Source organism: Zalophus californianus, chromosome 3 (assembly GCF_009762305.2).
Source record: "Zalophus californianus isolate mZalCal1 chromosome 3, mZalCal1.pri.v2, whole genome shotgun sequence".
NCBI classification, from domain to species: domain Eukaryota; kingdom Metazoa; phylum Chordata; class Mammalia; order Carnivora; family Otariidae; genus Zalophus; species Zalophus californianus.
In genome coordinates this window covers 831251-851233 of record NC_045597.1, presented here as the reverse complement: position 1 = coordinate 851233, position 19983 = coordinate 831251, and the positions used below count along the sequence as shown (strand labels likewise).

Here is a 19983-nt window from a genome sequence, read left to right as displayed (position 1 = left end):
GCATGGAGAAAAGGTTACCTGGTCCAGACATCTGGATTTGGGCCCTGTCTTTTCTTGAGGAAACTTGACTGAGACGTTTCCACTTCCGTGTTAACACAGGAAGTAGAGGGATGGCCACCCGCCTATTGCATTGCAAGTATTCTTTTGTGGCAACGTCCCAGGAGGCTTCCATGTTAGAGCAGCTTGCTGCAGAACGGACCCTTAGACTGTCCACAGTCGGAGGGAATATTTCCGTATTAACTGTCTGATGTCTCATGTCATTCTCATTTGGTTATAAATAGGGAAAGATGTCTTCGAAGCATTTTATAAAAAAGATTTGGCCAAAAGACTCCTGGTTGGGAAAAGCGCCTCAGTAGATGCTGAGAAATCGATGTTGTCAAAACTAAAGCATGGTAAGCATGTGGGCCCCGGGGTCTGTCCCTCCTCTGTGCTGGGCCTTGTCCCCAGTGGTGTTCACGCCCTCTGCTTGTGTCCCAGAGTGTGGCGCTGCTTTCACCAGCAAGCTGGAAGGCATGTTCAAGGACATGGAGCTCTCCAAGGACATCATGGTCCAGTTCAAGCAGGCAAGCTGTGTTTCTGTTCAAGTAAAAAGGCTGTATGTAAGCGATCCCACTTTACATTATGTCAAGCTCTCGGCCTTAAAAATGACACTCCTCACACATTTGAGTAACTTAAATTCAAAATGAAAAAAGAAAAGTAATCCCTAAAGATGTATAACAAAAATCTGATTTAATAAGTGTAATAGTATCCTGTGTTGGTAACATAACCAAAGAAGGAGAAGTATCCCAAGTGGCTTTGGAATGTGTCCTGTGTCTTCAGTGGAATGTGTTCTTGGGACTAAATACAAACACATGTTGAACCATGTTTTGAAAATTACACCACTTACCTTTTTATGAGCTAGTGATTTTGGATGATATTCTACAGTACTTATTTTATCTTGTTTTCTTTGTTTTTAGTATATGCAGAATCAGAGTGACCCGGGCTCTATAGATCTAACAGTGAACATACTTACGATGGGTTACTGGCCCACATACACGCCTATGGAAGTGCATTTAACTCCAGAAGTAAGTGTTTGAAAGGGCATCTGTCCTTTGCCTTTCGTGTGTCGGTGCTGCCAAAGCGCCAGAGACTTCTTGCACGCCTTCTGTGCACAGATGTGTTCTCTGTCACGAGATATTTAATGAGAGGGTTTTAAATCCCACCATCACAGACCCAGTGTCCTTGTAGTCTTTGGATACCAGTGTTGCTCAGTGACTGCCTCTGACCCTGTCTGGGTCCTTCTGACACAGCCCCCCGCCCCCCGCCAGGCCCCTGGCTGACTGTTGAGAAGGTGGCGGCCCAGGTGCAGGGAGGCGCTGCTTGCTGGTTGTCCTTCCGTCCCAGTGTGGACGCTCCGGGCCTCACGGGCTTGCTCAGCACTGCATCAGGAGGCCCCTGCTGTCCGTCGGCCCCGTCTGTTGGTGGTGGCCCATGTCGTCATTGGGTTAAGGCGTTAGCTGGTTTCTCGACTGTGGTTCGTATTTTTCCTTTTGTAATTTTGAAGTAATCTGTGGGAAGATACTCCTCTTCTTCCCCGTCAGACTCTCCCGCTGGGCAACTCCTGAGTCCTGTTGACAAGTAGTGGCTTTCTCTGTCTTTGTGTGTATGAACTCACGGACCCTTGGTTACTTGTCTCCATGTTCACGCTGTCCCGCATCCGGCTGGTGGAGCGCCTTACAGGCCCTTTGTCCTTCTACAGGCCCTTGTGGGTTTTTTAGTACTTTTTTGTTTTCTAGCAAAAGATGTTTGAGGCTTACCATACTGTGCCTTTTAAAAATATACCTACAATATAAATACAAATAACTCAATTGTAGGTGAAGCATACCTACAATTTCCCACTTCAACCTGTGCAGTTGGGTGGCATCTTCGTCTAGGTCATCCCAGACAGAACCCTGCACCCGTTGAGCACGCCCACCCCCATTCCATCCACCCAGACCTAGGCACCAGCTGACCTGCTGTCTGGATTCTCTGTTCCAGATGGTAACATAATGGGAACCACACACTGTGTGGCCTTTGGTGTCTGGCTCTGCTTCCTCTCGGCATATCCTGTTTGCAAGGCCCATCTGCACTGCAGCCTGTGTCGTGCCTCCTTCCTTTTTAGGGCTGAGTGATACTCCAGGGTGCACGCAGACCACATGTTGTCCATCCGTCCATCCGTCCTTCCATGGACACTTGAGTGGCTTTCACCTTTTGGCCTCTGTGGGTGTCGCTGCTATAGCAGGAGCGTGTAAATACCGGAGTCCCTGCTTTCAGTTCCTTTGGGGTCCATGCCTGGGAGTAGAAGTGCTGGGTCGTGTGGTAATCCTGTTCAACTGTTGGAGAAACTACTGGTTTTCCACGGCAGCTGCTCCCTCTCCCACCCCCACTAGAGGCACACAGGCCTTCCCGTTTCTCCACATCCCCATCCGCATTTGTGATTTAGCCGTCTTAACGGGTGTGAATCAGTGTCTCATTTTGGTTTGATCTGCTTTTCCATAACGAATAATGGTACCTTTGAGCGTCATTCGTGTGCTCATCGGCCACTGTCGCTCCTTGAAGAACCCTCTGTGCAGTTCTATGCCTGTTTTGTAATTGTGTTACCTGTCTTTCTGTTGCTATAAGTTGCAAGAGTTCTTTATATATCCTGGGCACTAGATCCTTACTGGGTATGTGATTTGCAGATATCTTCTCCCATTCTGTGAGATGCCTTTTGACTATTTTGATGGTGTTCTTTGCACAGAATTTTAGAATTTTAATGAGGTCTGATCTGTTTTTTTCTGTTGTTACTTTTTGGTGTCATATCTAAGAACTGTGGCCCAATCCACGGCCCAATCATGAAAGTTCACTCCTGTGTCTTCTGCTGAGAGTTTTATAGTCTTAGCTCTTACACTTAGGTCTCTGATCCATTTTGAGCCTGGGGTTGTAACTGGCACATAGTAATCCCCCAGCGTTAGCTTCTGTCCTCTCACTGTTAGTACCACTCCCAGGAGTTAATCTCAGGGAAAAAGTTTTTAAGAAGTATATCACAGTATTGGCCTTTATTGCTTGGGGGTCATACGGTATTAGATATGTGTTCTGAAAGAGTCGCTGCCTTTCAGATACACACTAAAAGATTCAGAAAAGAAATGACCGTCGTGTCTGGGATTTGATGTTGGCGATGGGTAGTGGGTGTTGGGGGATAGTTTTGAAGCGTGAGGACAGGTTTTTCGCGCGGATGGGAGGCTGATGGGCATTCTGACTTGGATGGAGGACTCAGGAAGGGTGCCGCAGGCCAGAAGAGTGACATACCCTCCGTCGGCCCTGCCCCCTGAGCTCTCTGTCCGGAGGGAGGTTCACAAGTTGCTGTAAATGCTGTCGGAGAGAGCAGCTGGAGAAGACCTCTGTGAGGAAGGAGCCCTTAAAGATGAGCGGGCATGGCAGCGGGTTCCCGTGGCAGCCTGAGCAAGGACAGCATGGTGCACTTGGTCAAGTGGAGGAGGCACGGGACAGGCCAGTGTAGTCAGCAGTTTGGAAGGAAGGGCCCGTGGCAAGCCTCGGGAGAGTTTCTGCCTCTATCCTAAGAACTTGGGAGCAGCCAAGGACACCGACAGGGGAATGAGCCGAGTGGCTGGCGCTCAGGATTGGGAGCTGAGGGTGCCACTGTGTCCAGGGTGGGTGGGAGAGCAACCGAGGAAGGCCCAGAAGGCATGGACGAGACACGGAGGGCAGGGGAGACTGTGCGCGCAAAGCTGTTATTCAGGGTCATCTCTCTCGTTGAAGCCTGAAGCAGCATAGACCGTCGGCTGTCCTGGTGCAGAGTGGTGGCGACGTCCAGGGAGCCGAGCGGGGAGGGTGGGGGGGGCGTGTGGTGCCCCGGAGAGTGCACGCGGAAATGCTGTCATGGAGGTCAGAGAGCTTGTCCATCAGGGAGAGTGGCATGCCGCCGGGGTGCAGAGGGGGTGGGCACCTGGACGAGGAGGAGGGGGGAGGGGCCTAGGAACTTAGAAGTGAGATCACAGCAATAAAGAAGTGGGAGGTCTGGAAGGTACGGGAAATCCTCCCAGAAAGTAACAATGGAAACAGTGGCACGTCGTGCTTCCCATGTGGGCACGCTTGCGGGCTTTGACAGCGCCCACCCGGCAGCTCCGAGACCTGGCACTCTGACCGGGGTGACCTCGGTGCTGCGGACGGTCTGTGCCGCAGGCTGGGGGCGCCCAGTGTGCGGTGTGGACGCTGCAGAGCACAGGCTGTGTGTACATCGAGTGCACCAATCACCACTTCCTGCAGCGTTGCAGGCGGGAGGAAACCCCGATGGCGCACATCTTCACAGGCCATAGAATAATCCAGAAAAGCAGCAGTCAAAATACAGAACTGATCTTTTATCTTTCCAGATTCAGCTGTGAAGAATTGTAAAAACTCTGTAAATTGAGCAATATGTGGTCTTTAAATGAATGGCGTTTAGCATCATTACATCTGTTGTTTTCCTGTGCTTGGCAGATGGTTAAACTTCAGGAAGTATTTAAGACATTTTATCTCGGAAAGCACAGTGGTCGAAAACTTCAGTGGCAGACTACATTGGGGCATGCTGTTTTAAAAGCAGAGTTTAAGGAAGTAAGTTCTTTGTCTGTTTCTCACTTATTTTTTATAAATATGTTCCTAGCATTGTTTAAATTGTGGTTGAACTTTGGTAGCAAATAAAAAAAAAGACTATTCAGTGTAATTCAGCACTGGCTTTTCTGGGTCAGTAGAATTAAATAGTTGAAGGATTAACATTCTAAAAGTCAATAAGAAATCAATAAAAATAGAAAAGCATTTACCTAACTGAAAAAAGAGCAAAGGAGTGCTGGCTTGGGCAGCACATAGACCGGAATTGGAACAGTAGAGAAGATTAGCATGAAAATGACGCACAAATTCGTGAAGCGTTCGTACTTTAAAAAAAGAGCAAAGGATGTGTAGAGGTAGCTCATGAAAGCAAGGCTCAAAAAATCGAATGCAATGAAAATATGTTCTGCTTCTCTGCTAGTCACAGGGTTGCAGATTAAAATGCCGTAAAATACCACATTTTAACTACAGAATTGATCAAGGCTAAAACTTGAAAGAACAGCACCTCTCGCTAGTGGGAGGGGGAGCGCGTGAGCTTCAGGGAGGGTGGTTTAGCAGCGCATCCCCAGCCTCTAGTCACAGGCTCTGTCACGGTAACGCCAGTTCTAGAAATTCATCTTAATGAGACATTTTCACAGAGTAATGAATAAGCCCACCTGTTGCAGTGCTAGGGACATGATACGAGAGGAAAGTGCATTCCGTGTACTGATAACAGAAAGAAGCAGGTCACAAAAGAGCCTTCATGCTCCTGTTTAACTTCAGTTTTGTAAATAAAATTTGGTTGTATACACTAAGCAGAAAATTTACAAAATTTCTACTTTGCTACTGTTACAAGGCACTGATGTATTGTACCCTGTAAACAAGGCAACCTGTACACAGCGTATGGAAATTACACACCTCACCTGCCCCTGCACAGCCGACCCTCCCCCAGATCCCGCAGCTTTCCTCCACACGGAGCTCACCGCGTGCGTGCTCACCACGTGCGTGCTCATCGCGTGCGTGTGCGGGCCTCTGCCTGTGGACACTCGGTGAATAGGAGCGGGAGATGCTGGTGTGGGGTCCAAGGCCCAGTTTCATTTTGTTCTTGTATAATCAATTACTTAACTTCTTCTTGTTTGCTGGCTGATTAGTAATTTCCTAGCCCCGCACCCCACACAGTTTGAGAGCAAAAAGAAAACTCTTCGGCTTTTCCAAAGATTGTGTGCACCGCTCCCCACGTGCCACGCCCGTTTTCTTCCAGGGAAAGAAGGAGTTCCAAGTGTCCCTCTTCCAGACGCTGGTGCTTCTCATGTTCAACGAAGGGGACGGGTTCAGCTTTGAAGAAATAAAAATGGCCACGGGGATAGGTGAGAGCCCTCTCTGGGTGAACGCGCGGCTCCTGGGGTCGGTGTCGTTAAAACACGTGTCTGTTGAAGAGAAGGTGCAGACTCGCCTTCTCCCGGGGCCACCCTGAGCACACAGCTCCTTTGGCTCTCGCTGAGTCACTCACCGTGGTGGTGGCCTGGTTTTCTCCCTTGCAGAGGACAGCGAACTGCGAAGGACACTTCAGTCCCTGGCCTGTGGGAAAGCACGAGTTCTGCTTAAAAGTCCCAAAGGGAAGGAGGTGGAAGACGGGGACACGTTCACGTTCAATGGGGAGTTCAAGCACAAGTTGTTTCGGATAAAGATCAACCAGATCCAGATGAAGGAAACCGTACGTAGGGACTTCCTTGTTTCACCCTCAGGGCACTCGCTGAGGGGCCCTTCGTGCTTAAGAGTCCTTTCTGAGCGCCCTAGCATAGCGCTGGTTAACTTCGTATTCACGGTGGGAGTGAACGTGAGACAGAAATGAGTGTAAGTTATCATCCTCTTCACAAGAGTGGAGTGAGAGAGCTTCCTGTGCCGGATTCCATTGGCGTCAAGAGCTGGTGTCCAAAACCCAGTCACTTGCCTTCTTATTTTTGCACAGCGCATTTCAGCCTTGGCCTCAGCCAGGGTCTGGGGTGACAGTGCTGGGGGTCATGGGCGTCACAGACCCACCGACATTGTGGCTGTGGTCTGTGCAGGTGGAGCGTCTGGAGCTTTGATGAGGCGCTCGGCTGTCTTGTATCCAGAGCCCATTCTGCACCACTGCCCTCAGGCCCTTCCTAATGCGGAAGCCCTCGCGCCCCTGGGGTGTTGTCAGCATGCAGGCCAGGAGGGCAGTGGCACCCCTGGTACCCGCGTACAGAACAGGGTGTCCAGCCGGCCCCCGGGCATGTACATGAGTGGAGAGGCCTTGTGAAGGCTCCAGGTCACTTCAGAAACGCAAGCACAGCTTCAGTTGATCTGCAGTGGTTTCCCAGTTTCTCCACCCCGAGCAGTAGACACTGGTTGCTTCACTTACCTACAGGTGTTCAGGTGTAGCCCAGTTAGAAATAAGTTTAGATTACCCAAAAAGAAATGCCGAAGACCAGTAAACTATATAAAAGATGTTCATTCTCATGCGTAATTTTTTTAATACGAATTAAGATAATATTCTACTTTTCATCTTTCAATTTTAGGAAATGTTTAAAAGTTTGATAATACCCAGACTTGGCAAGTATGTGAGAAAACAGGCATTCTCTTTTATGTTTTTATCTTTTAAAAGATGCTTTTCGGGCGCCTGGGTGGCTCAGTTGGTTAAGCGACTGCCTTCGGCGCAGGTCGTGATCCTGGAGTCCCGGGATCGAGTCCCACATCGGGCTCCCTGCTCAGCGGGGAGCCTGCTTCTCCCTCTGACCCTCCCCCCTCTCTTGCTCTCTCTCTCTCTCATTCTCTCTCTCAAATAAATAAATAAATAAATAAAATCTTTAAAAGAAAAATGCTTTTAGTGGGCAGTTTGACATACTTGTTAAAGATTTAAATGCATATATCCTTTGATCCATCTTTTTTTAATATTCGGAATTTCTGATAGAGTGGTTAAAAGGTGTACAGTGTTGGAGTTACAATTTCAAAGTGGGACTGTTCTCTCTGTCCCCTAGAGATAATCTCTACTGGCACTTTTATTTGCACTCATGCTGCTTTCTCCTAGGATGTAAATATATAGTCTCTTTTTTTTCTTTCATGGGATTACTCTGTATATGCCATTTGTATGTACCATTGTGTGACCTGTTCTTTTTCTGTATTATGGGCCTCTGTCCACATCAGGACTTGGGTTTTTCATGGGTGCAGAGTTGTTGGTTGTGTGAATCTACGGGAGCTTGGCAGTGCCCATGTTGAAAGGCATTTAAGGGCCTTCCATCTCTACTGGAAATAACATTACATTAAACATCCTGGCGCAGAGATTCCTGTGTGCCTGTTAGAATGTTTCTTTAGTATAAAATCGTTGCCGTGGGCCGCCTGGGTGGCTCAGTGGGTTAAGTGTCTGCCTTCGGCTCAGGTCCCAGAGTCCTGGGATGGAGGCCCGCATCGGGCTCCCTGCTCATCGGGAGCCTGCTCCTCCCTCTGCCTGCCGCTCCCCCTGCTTGTGCTCTCTTTTGCTCTCCCTCTCTCAGATAAATGAATTTTTTAAAAATCTAAAAAAATAAAAAATTAAAATTGTTGCCCTGGAGTTATAAGGTCAAAGAATGTGTACTTTTGTTAGTTTGACCACCCTTTGCCAAATGGAAGTCTTGACAGATTTTTACCAGATTTCCGTGTCCAGTTTCACAAGAGGGCCAGCCCTCCCTCTACCTGCCCTTTGCCCACCCTGTTCTTATGGGCACAGAAGTAATTCATTGCCATTTTAGCTTGAATTTCTTTGAGCATCTTTATGCCAGTTAGTAGCTTATGCAAATTATATAGTCTTTCTGATCCTCAAGTCTTCGGCTTTTGGAGTAAGACACAATACCACCACAGGTTGTGTGAATTACATGCACAGTGTTTACAAAACCTCTTGGCCGAGAACCTGTCAGCACTTTAGAAATGTTGGTGTGGCTCATGTTTATACATTTTTCTGATTAATTGCTTGTTCAAGTCACTGGCACATTTGTTGGCATATTCTCTCTCATTAGTAAATGTCCTTTATATATTAAAGAAATTGACCATCATTTCTGACAGATAATTTTGTGTTTTGAGATTTTTTTTCCCCACATGGAAGTTTTTAAATTCTTAAGTATAGTCTTTTCCTTTATGGTTTCTGACTTGGGGGTCATGCCTAGGAAAAACCTTCCTTTACCCCAACATTTAAGAAATAATTACTTGTGGACACCTGGGTGGCTCAGTTGGTTGGGCGACTGCCTTCGGCTCAGGTCATGATCCTGGAGTCCCGGGACTCGAGGGATATCGAGTCCCGCATCGAGCTCCCTGCTCAGCAGGGAGTCTGCTTCTCCCTCTGACCCTACCCCCTCGCATGCTCTCTCTCTGTCATTCTCTCTCTCAAATAAATAAATAAATAAAATCTTTAAAAGAAAAATAAAAAAATACTTGTATTTTTCTAGTAGTATTTACATTTAAGTTTTTCCTTGAGCAACATAGAAATTATTTTAATATCAAAAAGCAATCTAATTACACTTCCTATTCTAAAACTGAATTGAAAATACCACTGTCTGACAACTTATTTTAATTGTCACTCTTATTTATTAAATTCACATAGTATGGGTCAGTTTCTCACTTCTGTTCTGCAGATTCTATTGCTCTGTTTCATAGCCAGCACCCAAATTCTTTTAATTAATGTACCTGTTCCTATAAACTTATTCTTCCAGTGAGCTTGAGAATAATTTTATCTTGTCTTTGCCTCCAAATAAGAACATGGACATTTTTTATTCAGAGTGTATTACGTTAATTTCCAGTTTTCATTTTTACCATACTGAATCTGTTTCATATCTGTGTTTGTATATATATGAATATAAATCTCTTCACGGGAGTTTTCACTAAAAGCCTTGCATATTTAGTAGATAGTTCAGCAAATACTTATTAAGCACCTTCCCTGGGCCAGGTCCTCTCTGAAGCACTGAGAATTCATCCATTAACAATAACATATTCTTACAAGTCTCTGTTTGAGGGAACTTTGAGCAGATGATTACACACTGATGAGCTCGTTAGACTTGAGGTCACAGTTACAATGGAGAAGTACAGGAAAGCCAGTCTAATACCGTGGGTAAGGGAGGGCCTTCCCACCAAAGGCAAAGCTGAGCTAGGTGAGGCCTGAAGAGGCAGGTCACACCTATGAGGGATTTGGGGAAGGCACTGAAGACTTTAGGCAAGAAGGCCAGTAAAATGCTGGCACTTGATAAAGGGGATCTTCCCTGTTGGCATGTTTAATTATTACCAGTATGTATACATTAATATCGTTTATCTTTGTGTATTTATCTTGTATCCAGCCACTTTATAAAATTCTCATGGTTTGATGGTTTCTCAGTTGATTTTCTTGGATTTTTGGATTTGTAGGGCATCTACAAAGAATTATGTGTCTGCTCCTTTTCAGCATACCTCTTTAGTTCTCTTAGTGCATAGCTAGAACCTCTGAAATAACTTTTTTTTTTTAAGTAGGTTCCACACCCAGGATCAAGATCAAGAGTCAGACGCTTAACCAACTGAGCCACCCAGGCACCCCGCCCCCACCCCCAAAATAACATTTTTAGGAAAAAATAGTGCTACCAGGCTTTTTCTTCACTTCCTCATTTTTTCTTAAGTACAGGGAACATTAACCTTTCTAGGGTCATGGATCCGTTTGGAAAGCATGGCTTCTGTCTTTCTGAAACATACATACGTCACATACATGCACAGCCCTGCCTCTCCCCTGCCCACCCGTGATCTGCGGACCTCCATTAGGTTGCTGTGTAACTAACATGAAGTTGTTACCAGTATTTGCTGTTTGCTTCTGATAACAGCTTTTTATCCTGAATGTTCAGGTGTGTTTTTTTTTTTTTAATTTCTCCTTATATGTTAAAGTTTGTTTTAGATCAAGAATAGATTTTCAGTTTTATTATGCCTTTGCAGCATCTGTCGAGATGATCATATAATCTAACTTTGAAACTGCTGTGGTGATATTAGTTACATTAGTAGGTTTCCTGATGTTGAGCAAAGCTTACGTTTCCAGAGTAATCTCTGATAGCTGTTGTGCTTTGTTTTATTTTGTTTTTACTGTGCTACTGGATCTAATCCAGGATTATATAGGGTTTTGGTAGTATTTTGTAGCTTTTTTTATAAGAGAAATATGACTTATTTTTCCAGGTCTGGTACTGAAGTCGTGTTGTCCTTGGGAAGCTAGGTTTTGCTTGAACAGATAAAAATGCATAACAGAACAGGATTTACCCAAAGTTTGGCCTTTCTTTGCATCAGAAGTTTCTCATCAAACTCAACAATATGAAATAACGCCAAAATATATCTTTAAACTTCACTCTTTTGTGTGCATACGCAGGTGGAAGAACAAGTCAGCACCACTGAGCGCGTGTTTCAGGACAGACAGTATCAGATTGATGCTGCTATTGTCAGAATAATGAAGATGAGAAAGACTCTTGGTCACAATCTTCTAGTTTCTGAATTGTATAATCAGCTGAAATTTCCAGTAAAGGTAAATGTACATTAGCTTAATTAAACTTGTAGTATTGTGCTGAACATTGAAAAAGCGTGTTCAGTTCTTAACGCTGTAGACTCGTTTGTCCTGCGTCACAGGTGATCGTTTCCGGCACTAGTCTACCTTTGTGTGCCCACCGAGTGTCGAACAGCCAGCGAGCGATGACAGTGGAGTCTCTGTCTCAAATGCTGTTTGTCACCATCTGGGAACGAGAGGTCCCTAAAACTCCCCCTTGCAGGGATGTTGTACTTGATACCTTTTTAGGAGGGGGAGGCACGTGGCAGAGCTTCAGACCGTGTTTCTCAGTATATAGCTGTTCAGGTTATGCCCTAGGATTCTGAGGAAATCCCACTAACAGCTCATTTACTCAGCATTGACAAGCTCCAGAGCATTTTCTGTTTTGATAATCTCTCCTTGTTTCCGCACATGAGAAAGTCGACCCTGAATGGACTGAGAGCTACTGCCCTGGACGTATGGACATATGTGGAGTACGGACCGGTTAGGGAAGCATCAGGAAAAGCTCTTTGAAACATGAGCCTCCACCTGGAAAGTATGGGGCTCTCATGAGACCTGGCTTTTCAGTGCCCGAGCCTGGCCCCATGTTCCTTTGGGGTGGAAGTTCCCTGATTCTGTGTTGTCCAGTTTGGTAGAAGAGCAGCTGACCCTCCATCCTCACTGAGGGAGTCAAGTTAAGTGAGTCAGTGAGCAGACGCCGACGCGGCCAGAGCTGTCTTACCCGAACAAGCACGGGGCAGCTGTGCCCTCCAGAGACGGTGCATTCTCCACTCCACAGTGCCTGGGCGGTCACAGAACCCTGCTGTGGGCACCATTCTTTCCTGCCTCTAGTGGGGCGAGTGTTTGCTTTCCCTTCGCAGATGAGAAACCCAGCAGTTAAAGGACTGAAGGGCGGGGGAGGTGTGTAGCGGCCGTAGCGGCGATTCAGCCCCGATCCCGTATCTTGTGAATGTATGAACTGAACAGAAGGCTAGGCCTTTTGATAGAGAGCGTGTGCCCTTGGACAGGGAGAAGCTTGTTCATAAGCGACACGAGTGTGCTTCCTCCCGCAGCAGAGCGGGGGCGCCCTTCCCAGGCAGCCTCCATGTTGCCCCTCGTGCTTTCAGCGTAGGAGCACTGGCCGCCTGGGCTCCCACCCCCTCCACAGAGCACATTCGGGACGCAGTAACACGACACAGTACTTGGGAGACATGCCCTGACATAACATCAGATTCCCCGTCAGACAGACGGGGTGTGTTACCCCGGGGTAGGGTCTGCCGTGCGTGCGTGCGTGCGTGCGTGCGTGCGTGCTGGTAAGGAACGCGTTCACCCTTGATCACGCGCGGCCTGCTCTGACCGTCCATTCACGTGCGAGCACTGCCATCAAGAGGTAAGGTTAGCACTGTCTTTCAAGTGTAGGGACTTCCATCAGGTTCATTTTGTAATTAGCTGATAATTATAAATAGCTTACATATAGATACATACGTTTTCTATAATCATGAATGTAATACATGTACATAATTAGAATCACATACTTCTTGCGTATGTTCTGTTCCCCTATGTTTGTAAATTTAATGCCGCTATAACGGAGGGGTTTTGTTTTTCTTTTTCAGCCTGGAGATTTGAAAAAGAGAATTGAATCCCTTATAGACAGAGACTATATGGAGAGAGACAAGGACAATCCGAATCAGTACCACTACGTGGCCTGATGTGCCGGCCCGCTCTTCTCTCAGCGAGACGCCAGAATGTATCTTCAGAGCAGTGAGGCACTTCGTGCTGTTTCCAGGACTTCTGACACTGAGCCAGCACGGAGACTTTGGGGTTCGAAGGAAAAGAGATGATTCTTGCATCACCCTTCACAAAGTTTAAGGGTTTGCAAACGGCGTATGTGTCTTTCCCTCCAGTCCTTCCTCTTAACTCTCTTTGGTGTTTAAATAGTTTCTGTTGCTCTGTTGCAGAATGACTTTGAGATTGGACAAGAAGCTATTGGTTAAAAGAGTGTCCTTTGTAAGATGGTGCTCTTGGGGCAGAAAGCTGAAGGTTTGGTGTGGTGCGTGTGTGTGATCATGAATGCACAGCTGAAAAGACCCCCCGGGCTGCATTCGCGGGCTGCAGAGGTGACTGGTGGACTCCTGAAGGCAGGCTCTCTTAGTTGACGGGACGCTTATTAGAAACGAGAGCCCTTCGTGGGCAAGCATTAGGAAGAAACAGTCGGTGTCAGACACTGGCTAATTGATTATGCAACCTGATACTGGCATCTGTTTGTTTCCTTTATTTTCCATACGTTTTAAGCTCTGATGACTGACTTTAGAGCGAGGTTTCTCGGTGCGACCTCTCCTGTGTGCCGGGACGACACCGGGTCGGGCGTACCTGCTACAGGAACCCATGCGCGTCTTTGTTCTACTTCCACTGAGTTGTTTGTGAATTTTCTGTTTAGGGGTTTGGGGGACAGTGTGTTTGTGTTTACTTTTCCAAGATTGCGTCTAGCAGCCCCTGTTTTTGCATCGGGGTAACTGCTGTTTGATTTGTTTAATTGCTCGAATAAAGTTTGGTTTGTTTTTACAGTCCTGCGCAGGGACGGCCATTGCTCTCTGTGCTGTGACCGCTGTAAAAAGTTTTCTAGGAGACTTCAAGTCTTGATATTGTGAAGCAGAGGTTATTTTGTCAAAAGATTAAAAGGATTTTTTTGGCACCTGGTTTCATGTTGTGTGTGTATAGGTGAGGTTGAGCAGGGGACGATGATGTTAGTATGTAACTGTAACAAAGATACTTTTCTGGTAACGTTTAAAAGTACTTTATATTTTACATAATAGCATGTTTCATTTTGATTAAAAGCTACCAAAGGAATTTTGATCATGGTATGAGTGTTTAAAGCAATATTTTCTGGGATATGCCAAGTTTATATAATTTAATTTTGTGCTAAATTATTAAAAAATTTCTCCCTTTTTGAAACATGCTTGTTTAAAATATGACATCTTATGGGTTTCCATGTGAAAATCCTCACCCTTGAATTATCATTATTTCTATATTTGTAAATTTTCATTTGTCAGTTCTATAATATGTGGTCTATAAAAGACCAAATAGATTTCTACTTCTTAAATTCTACGTTCATTGTCTCTAGAGATTGTTAATCTTGTAATTTAATGTAGACTTAACTCTGAATAAAATTAGTTTAATTGACCTTAAAATTACATTAATAAAACTTGTGGTATGCAAACTACACATTCCTCATAACTCTTCAGCGACTTAAAATCCACATCCAGGACAGCAGGGCGGACGGGGCCACCCTCTCAGGAGTCGAGCTGTCCCATCCTCTCACAAATCAGGGGCCAGGGAGGGTGTTGTTGCAGTGAAAGGTCAACGCGGCCAAACAGATGGTGTAGGGGAGGTGAGGGGGGCAGGGGCTGCGAAACTGGAGAGGCGGTGAGCGCAGAAAATCTAAGAGAAGCAGAGAAGAAGCTGTGACCAAAAAAAGAACTAAGTTTTTAACAGAACACAAAATGAGCAGAAAAGCCAAAACATAATGGAAAGTCGTGTTTTCAATAGCCACAAAACAATGACAAAATTCCTAGTAGCAAACAAGGAAATATCCACATGAAAAGTGTGTTTAAATGACAAGGGAGCAGACAGAAGGCCTGAGGAAGGAGCGGAGTGGCTGATCTTCATTTATCTGCAGTGCCTGAGGACGCCACACAGCCCTTTCCTTAGAACACAGGCCAGGTGATCCCAAAGTCACAGGAGAAAAGCAGATGGGCAAAAATGGCCACAAGTGGTTTTAAAACCTGCCCTAGCGTGGTATCAATGAAGTGACATGCTCTTGGCACGCAGCGGCCTCCCGGAACCAAATAGTCCACAAATAACCGAAACGCAGAGGAGCGTGGTGCAACATGAGGGGTGCATGGTCGGGCAGGATCTGAATTACCACCTCGAGAAAACCACAGGTGGATTGTCCTTGACACCAAAATAAGTTCCAATGGTCAAAGATTTAAGTGTTAAATGAAGCCATAAATAGAAGAAGAAAACATGAGATACAGGTTTTTTTTTTTTTAAATTCTCATTGGAAAAAAGTCTAACCGTGAAATAAGATACATGTATTTCTCAAGTGACAAGTGGCCTTCTGAAACTTTACGTGGGGAACAGCATCCCTGGGAGGTGCTGGATAGGACTCGGAGCACTAATTACGTGAGTGTGCATAGCGCTGCCGGTGGGCGAGTGGGCCGGCGGCCCGTGTGGCGTGGAGGGTGTCCGTGCCCCGGGTGAGCTTCAAGGAACAGAGCGGGCCGAGGAGATGGGTGTGGGTGCGCCCGCCCACTGTCATTTCCGGAAAGGAGAAAAGCCACGGCTGGAGGCAGGGTGGACTCCAAGAGGTCACTAGGAGACACGTCGGTTCAGAGCGTCGCAGATGTTTGGGCACCATCGTGTGGAGAGGCTTCCTGAGCCAGGAGGGGCTGCCAGCCAGGTGGGCAGGAGTGGAGGCAGCCGGCTCCACGCAGGCTGGCCGCCGGGGGAGGAATCGTGCGTGTCCAGAGGGGACTGGGCAGAGAGATGGAAGGTGTGTGCTTCAGAGAAGCCAGGGTTCACGGAGTGGGGAGACTGGCCCGCTGGTGGCAGTGAGCGGAAGGGAAGCCCCCTACCCCATCTCCAGGCCCAGGGTGAGGGGGCCCCGTGACAGGACGGCCTGGAGGTGCTGGGCTGCAGGAAAGCAGGGCCTGGGGGGCAGTGGAGGTGGTGGGAGAGCCACGGGGACAGGGAGGCCACTGCCCACAGGCCTGTGGCCAACATCCCCGCTCGGTGCGCAGCCCACCTCCCCAGCCTCCCGCTGCCCCCGTGGGAACTGAAGAGGCCCGGCGGGAAGAACCATGCCTGCTGTAGACGTGGGGGCTGCGTCGGCAGAGGTGGGAGCTTGGGGAGTCCTGGGGCCATGGTGGGAAGCCCCGCGTGGCCGGCCGGGCGGTGATGTGGGGTGACAGTCTCTCAGCAGACGTACAAGCGTATCTCAGCTTCGGAGATGCCTGAACCTTTGACCCGACAAAGTCCATCTCCAGGCAGTTACTCTGCGGCGTGCTGCCGCTCACTCCCGTGGAACCGCCTCTGGTGCCGTCTTAGCACAGACTTCTCGGGCGTCCACCGGCACGTGGCAGTGTGTGCGCGGGAGGGAGTGCGCCAAGCAGCGAGTGCGAGGACGGGGCAGCGCGGGCTGCGCACTGTGTACCCGCCGTACTGTCTGAATTTCTGTCAAAGCAACGTTAAGTACAATAAATGACAAATTAAGAAAAACAGAGTGGCGCCCCCACCGGCCCCTGGCATGGGCCCCAGCTCGCCAGCCGCGTCATTTACTTCCTGTCATCGCGCGAACCTCCGTTTCCTTGGTCCCTAAATTTGCTGTTTCTCAAGAGAATCTACTGTGAACAAGAGGACATTAGGCCCTTGATATGTACTTGTGTTAACACTCAGACTGCACATTTTGTCTAAAAGCCGGATGCTCGTCTCCGGCGGTGGTGTCAGGATCACCCTGGCCCCGAGTCGGCCAAGGGCGGCCCTGCACCGGCGCCCGGCGCACACACTGAGCATCCCAGACAGACCGGCTCCTTCCCGCGGTCCCTGCCGCTCAGAATGCACGTCCCGGGTCGCTGCACTGAGCGGGCGGTGGCTTTGTGTTCTCCTGCCATCTACTGGCTCCGCTGACTGAGAAACGCCTGCCTCGTCCTGTCACCAGGGTCGGCCGTGTCCTGAGCGCCTGCCCTTTCCCCTGCGGGTCCCCTCACGGCCGTGCCTGCCCTTCGGAGACTGCAAGAGAACGCACGGGCGATGCTCGTTCTGGATCCCCGTCTGCTCGTTTGCATAGAAAACTCTAGATTCCAGGCCATCTTCCTCAGAACTGTGAAGGCTTTGCTCCAAAAGTTTCCCGCTCTAAAGTCTACTGCCATCTTGTAACTAACCTGTGTTTTGGAGTTTTTTCCCCCACAAAATCAAAGTCTTCTATTCCTGAGTTTTGTGCTGCTGTCCCGCCAGGACTCACGGCTCAGTTCTGGGAGGTGTTCTGCCTACCCTGTGTCTTCCCGTCCCACCTTCTTTAGGAGAAACTCGTTAAGCACACGGACCACCAGGTGTCACGAGAAGCAGCAGCCGCGGCCGCCCTCGCCCCTGCCCACGGCGCACTGCGCCATGCGTGCTTCTGCGCTGGACTGTCGTTTCTTGTTTTCTGAGTGCTCGATCTTAACAGCGGACCCTTTTGTGGCCACAGTATCTTCTTGCACCTCAGAGGCCCGGTTTCGAAGTTGTCAGGTTCTCAGGGCTGGTAAAGGGCCGGATGTAGGGAGCCCAGGCTCGGTGGGCTGAGCGCGGTCACTGCCGTGTCCCCCCCTTCATCTGACTTCCAGTGTATGTCGGGGTCGCGGGGCTGGCCTCAGGACCCCCTGCTCCCCTGAGGCCCCAGCTCTGGTGGTACCGTCTGTCACTGGGGGCTGCACTTGTCTCCTCGAGGAGAGTTTCTCGGGCACATTTTAGCCCTGCGTGCGCAGCATCTGGTGCACGGTACACATTCAGTAAACACTGATGTGCATGCCGAGGCGCCGCTACGAGACGCGCATAAGGATTAGAGCCGAAGAAGGAACACAAGTGTGGGTGCCAGGAACTGAGGAGGGAGTTTGAGGGAAGAAATGGTCCCTGCACCGGGAGCGGGGAAACGTCCAGTTTTTGTGGCAACCAGGGGCTCTTTGCCCACTGCTCATGGCAGGGGCAAGGCAGCGTTTCTTCTGGGTGAGGACACGAGCAGGTGTGCAGACTGGGAGGAAGGGGCTCCGGAGTGTGTGTGTGTGTGTGTGTGTGTGTGTGTGTGTGTGAGCATGTTTGCATATGTGTGTGTGCGTGTGCACACACGTGTTTGCACGTATGTTTGGGTACGTCTGTGTGTGTGTATGTACATGTGTGTGTGTGTGCATGTTCTTGCTGAGACAGGTCATTATGTAAACGTAGGCATAGATACGGAGGAATGGCAACAGGCTGAAGACCTGAGCAGATTTGTAAGGATTTCTGTTACCAGTGATGTACAAGTCAAGGTCCACCGCTTTATAGGCCGAGACCTTGCGTTTTACCATGGACGCGGTGTTCTGGGTCAGCTTCTCAGTGATGGAACATTCTGGAGGTGCCAGAGTCAGTGGAGAGAGAGATGGTTTCAGGCTGCAGCTTTGAAGTCAGATGGGCCAGGGGTCCGAGCCTGGCTCTGTCACCGTCCGGTGCCCCTACAAAAATTACCTAAATTCTCTAAACCTGGTTTTCTTGTCTTCTTGAAGGGGATAATGCTAGTTGTCTCATGGGGTTGTTCTGAGTTACCGTGTACAAAGGTACTCCTACTCCGTACCGCCTGCCACAAAAGGGTTAGTGGGGTCAGTGCGCATCACAGATGAAATCTGCCCACAGGAGGGCAAGGAAGTGTGGGAAGGGAATAAAGAGCAGAAATAAAGTGACCCAAACACCCTAAGAGACAAAGATTCCCAGACCGAGAATTAAGACCAGCGTCCCCATCATCCACGAGACAGGCAGTGGTAAATAGAAAAACACACATGGGGTAAAATAAACAATGAAAAATGATGTCCCACGAAAACTGATCAGGAAAGCTGGAGTGGCCTCATTCGTACCAAGCAGCCCTGAGGACAAGGAGTACTCCCAGGGACGAAGAGCCCACTTCAGAAAGAGAAAGGACACATTTGTCACCTTGAACCCTGACTGTGCAGGCCTCTAGTAACAGAGCTTCAGGATGCACGGAGCAAAACCTGACAGAGCGGAGAGGATCAAAGGGAGACAGACAAATCCATACTTGTGGTCAGGGGCATCAACACTCTTCTTTCAGTACTTGATAAACAAAATCAGGAAAAACCCGAAATGTGACTGGCCAATTACAGAGTACTGCACCAACGAACGGCAGAACATTCTTTTCCAGCGCCCAGGGGACATGCATCAAGGGAGGCCTATGGTGAGACATCAAACTAGTCTCATGTTTAAGAGGATAAAATTATACAGAATATGTTTTCTGATCACAAATCAAATTAGAAATCTAACAACGATAACTGTAAATTACTAAATGTTTGGAAATTAAGCAATACACTTTTTTTTTTAAGATTTTATTTTTAAAGAATCTGTACCCCCAGCGTGGGGCTCGAACTCATAAACCTGGGATCAAGAGTCTCACGCTCCCCTGAGCCAGCCAGGCATCCCCAGCAATACACTTCTAAATAAATAATCCAATAATTCTAATATAAATAGATAATGTAAGTACACACTTTTAAGTAACCCATGAGTCAAATAAAACAAGGAAAATTAGAAAATATTTTGAGTGAATAGGAAAACATGTAAAAGTTTAAAGAAAAATAGCTAAAGAAATGCTTACAGAGAAATTTATAGCTTCAAATGTTTGTATTAAAAAAGATGAAAGGTTTAGGGGCGCCTGGGTGGCTCAGTCGTTAAGCGTCTGCCTTCGGCTCAGGTCATGGTCCCAGGGTCCTGGGATCAAGCCCCCCATCGGGCTCCCTCCTCCACAGGAAGCCTGCTTCTCCCTCTCCAGCTCCCTCTGCTTGTGTTCCCTCTCTCACTGTGTCTGTCAAATAAGTAAATAAAATCTTAAAAAAAAAAAAAATGAAAGGTTTACAGTGATGTAAGCCTCCACCTTCAAAAACTAGAAACAGAAGAGCAACTTAACCCAAAGTAAATGGAAAGAAATAATAAACGTGGAAATTAAAGATCTAGAAAACGAGCAGATAGAGAAGACCCACAAAACTGATAAGCCTCTAGCCAGACTGGTTGAAGGAGAGGAAACAAAAATTCTCGATACCAGCACTGAAAGGACACGGTTACAGGTCCTTCAAAGAAGGTTGCAAGTCAGTTTATGCCAGTAAATT

General features: G+C 47.8%; 1 protein-coding gene across 2 annotated transcripts in view; it reads left to right on the top strand.

The window, feature by feature from the left end:
• Positions 1-14309, top strand: part of CUL4A (cullin 4A) — a 42949-nt gene extending 28640 nt beyond the window's left edge. For both annotated transcript variants that reach the window (XM_027590542.2, XM_027590543.2), the window contains 8 exons: positions 282-392; positions 478-563; positions 957-1064; positions 4495-4608; positions 5840-5945; positions 6120-6292; positions 10940-11092; positions 12703-14309. In XM_027590542.2, the coding sequence (XP_027446343.2) occupies positions 282-392; positions 478-563; positions 957-1064; positions 4495-4608; positions 5840-5945; positions 6120-6292; positions 10940-11092; positions 12703-12798 (947 nt within the window). In that variant the 3' untranslated portion in view covers positions 12799-14309. The remainder of the gene's footprint in view (positions 1-281; positions 393-477; positions 564-956; positions 1065-4494; positions 4609-5839; positions 5946-6119; positions 6293-10939; positions 11093-12702) is intronic.
• Positions 14310-19983: the final 5674 nt, after the last annotated feature.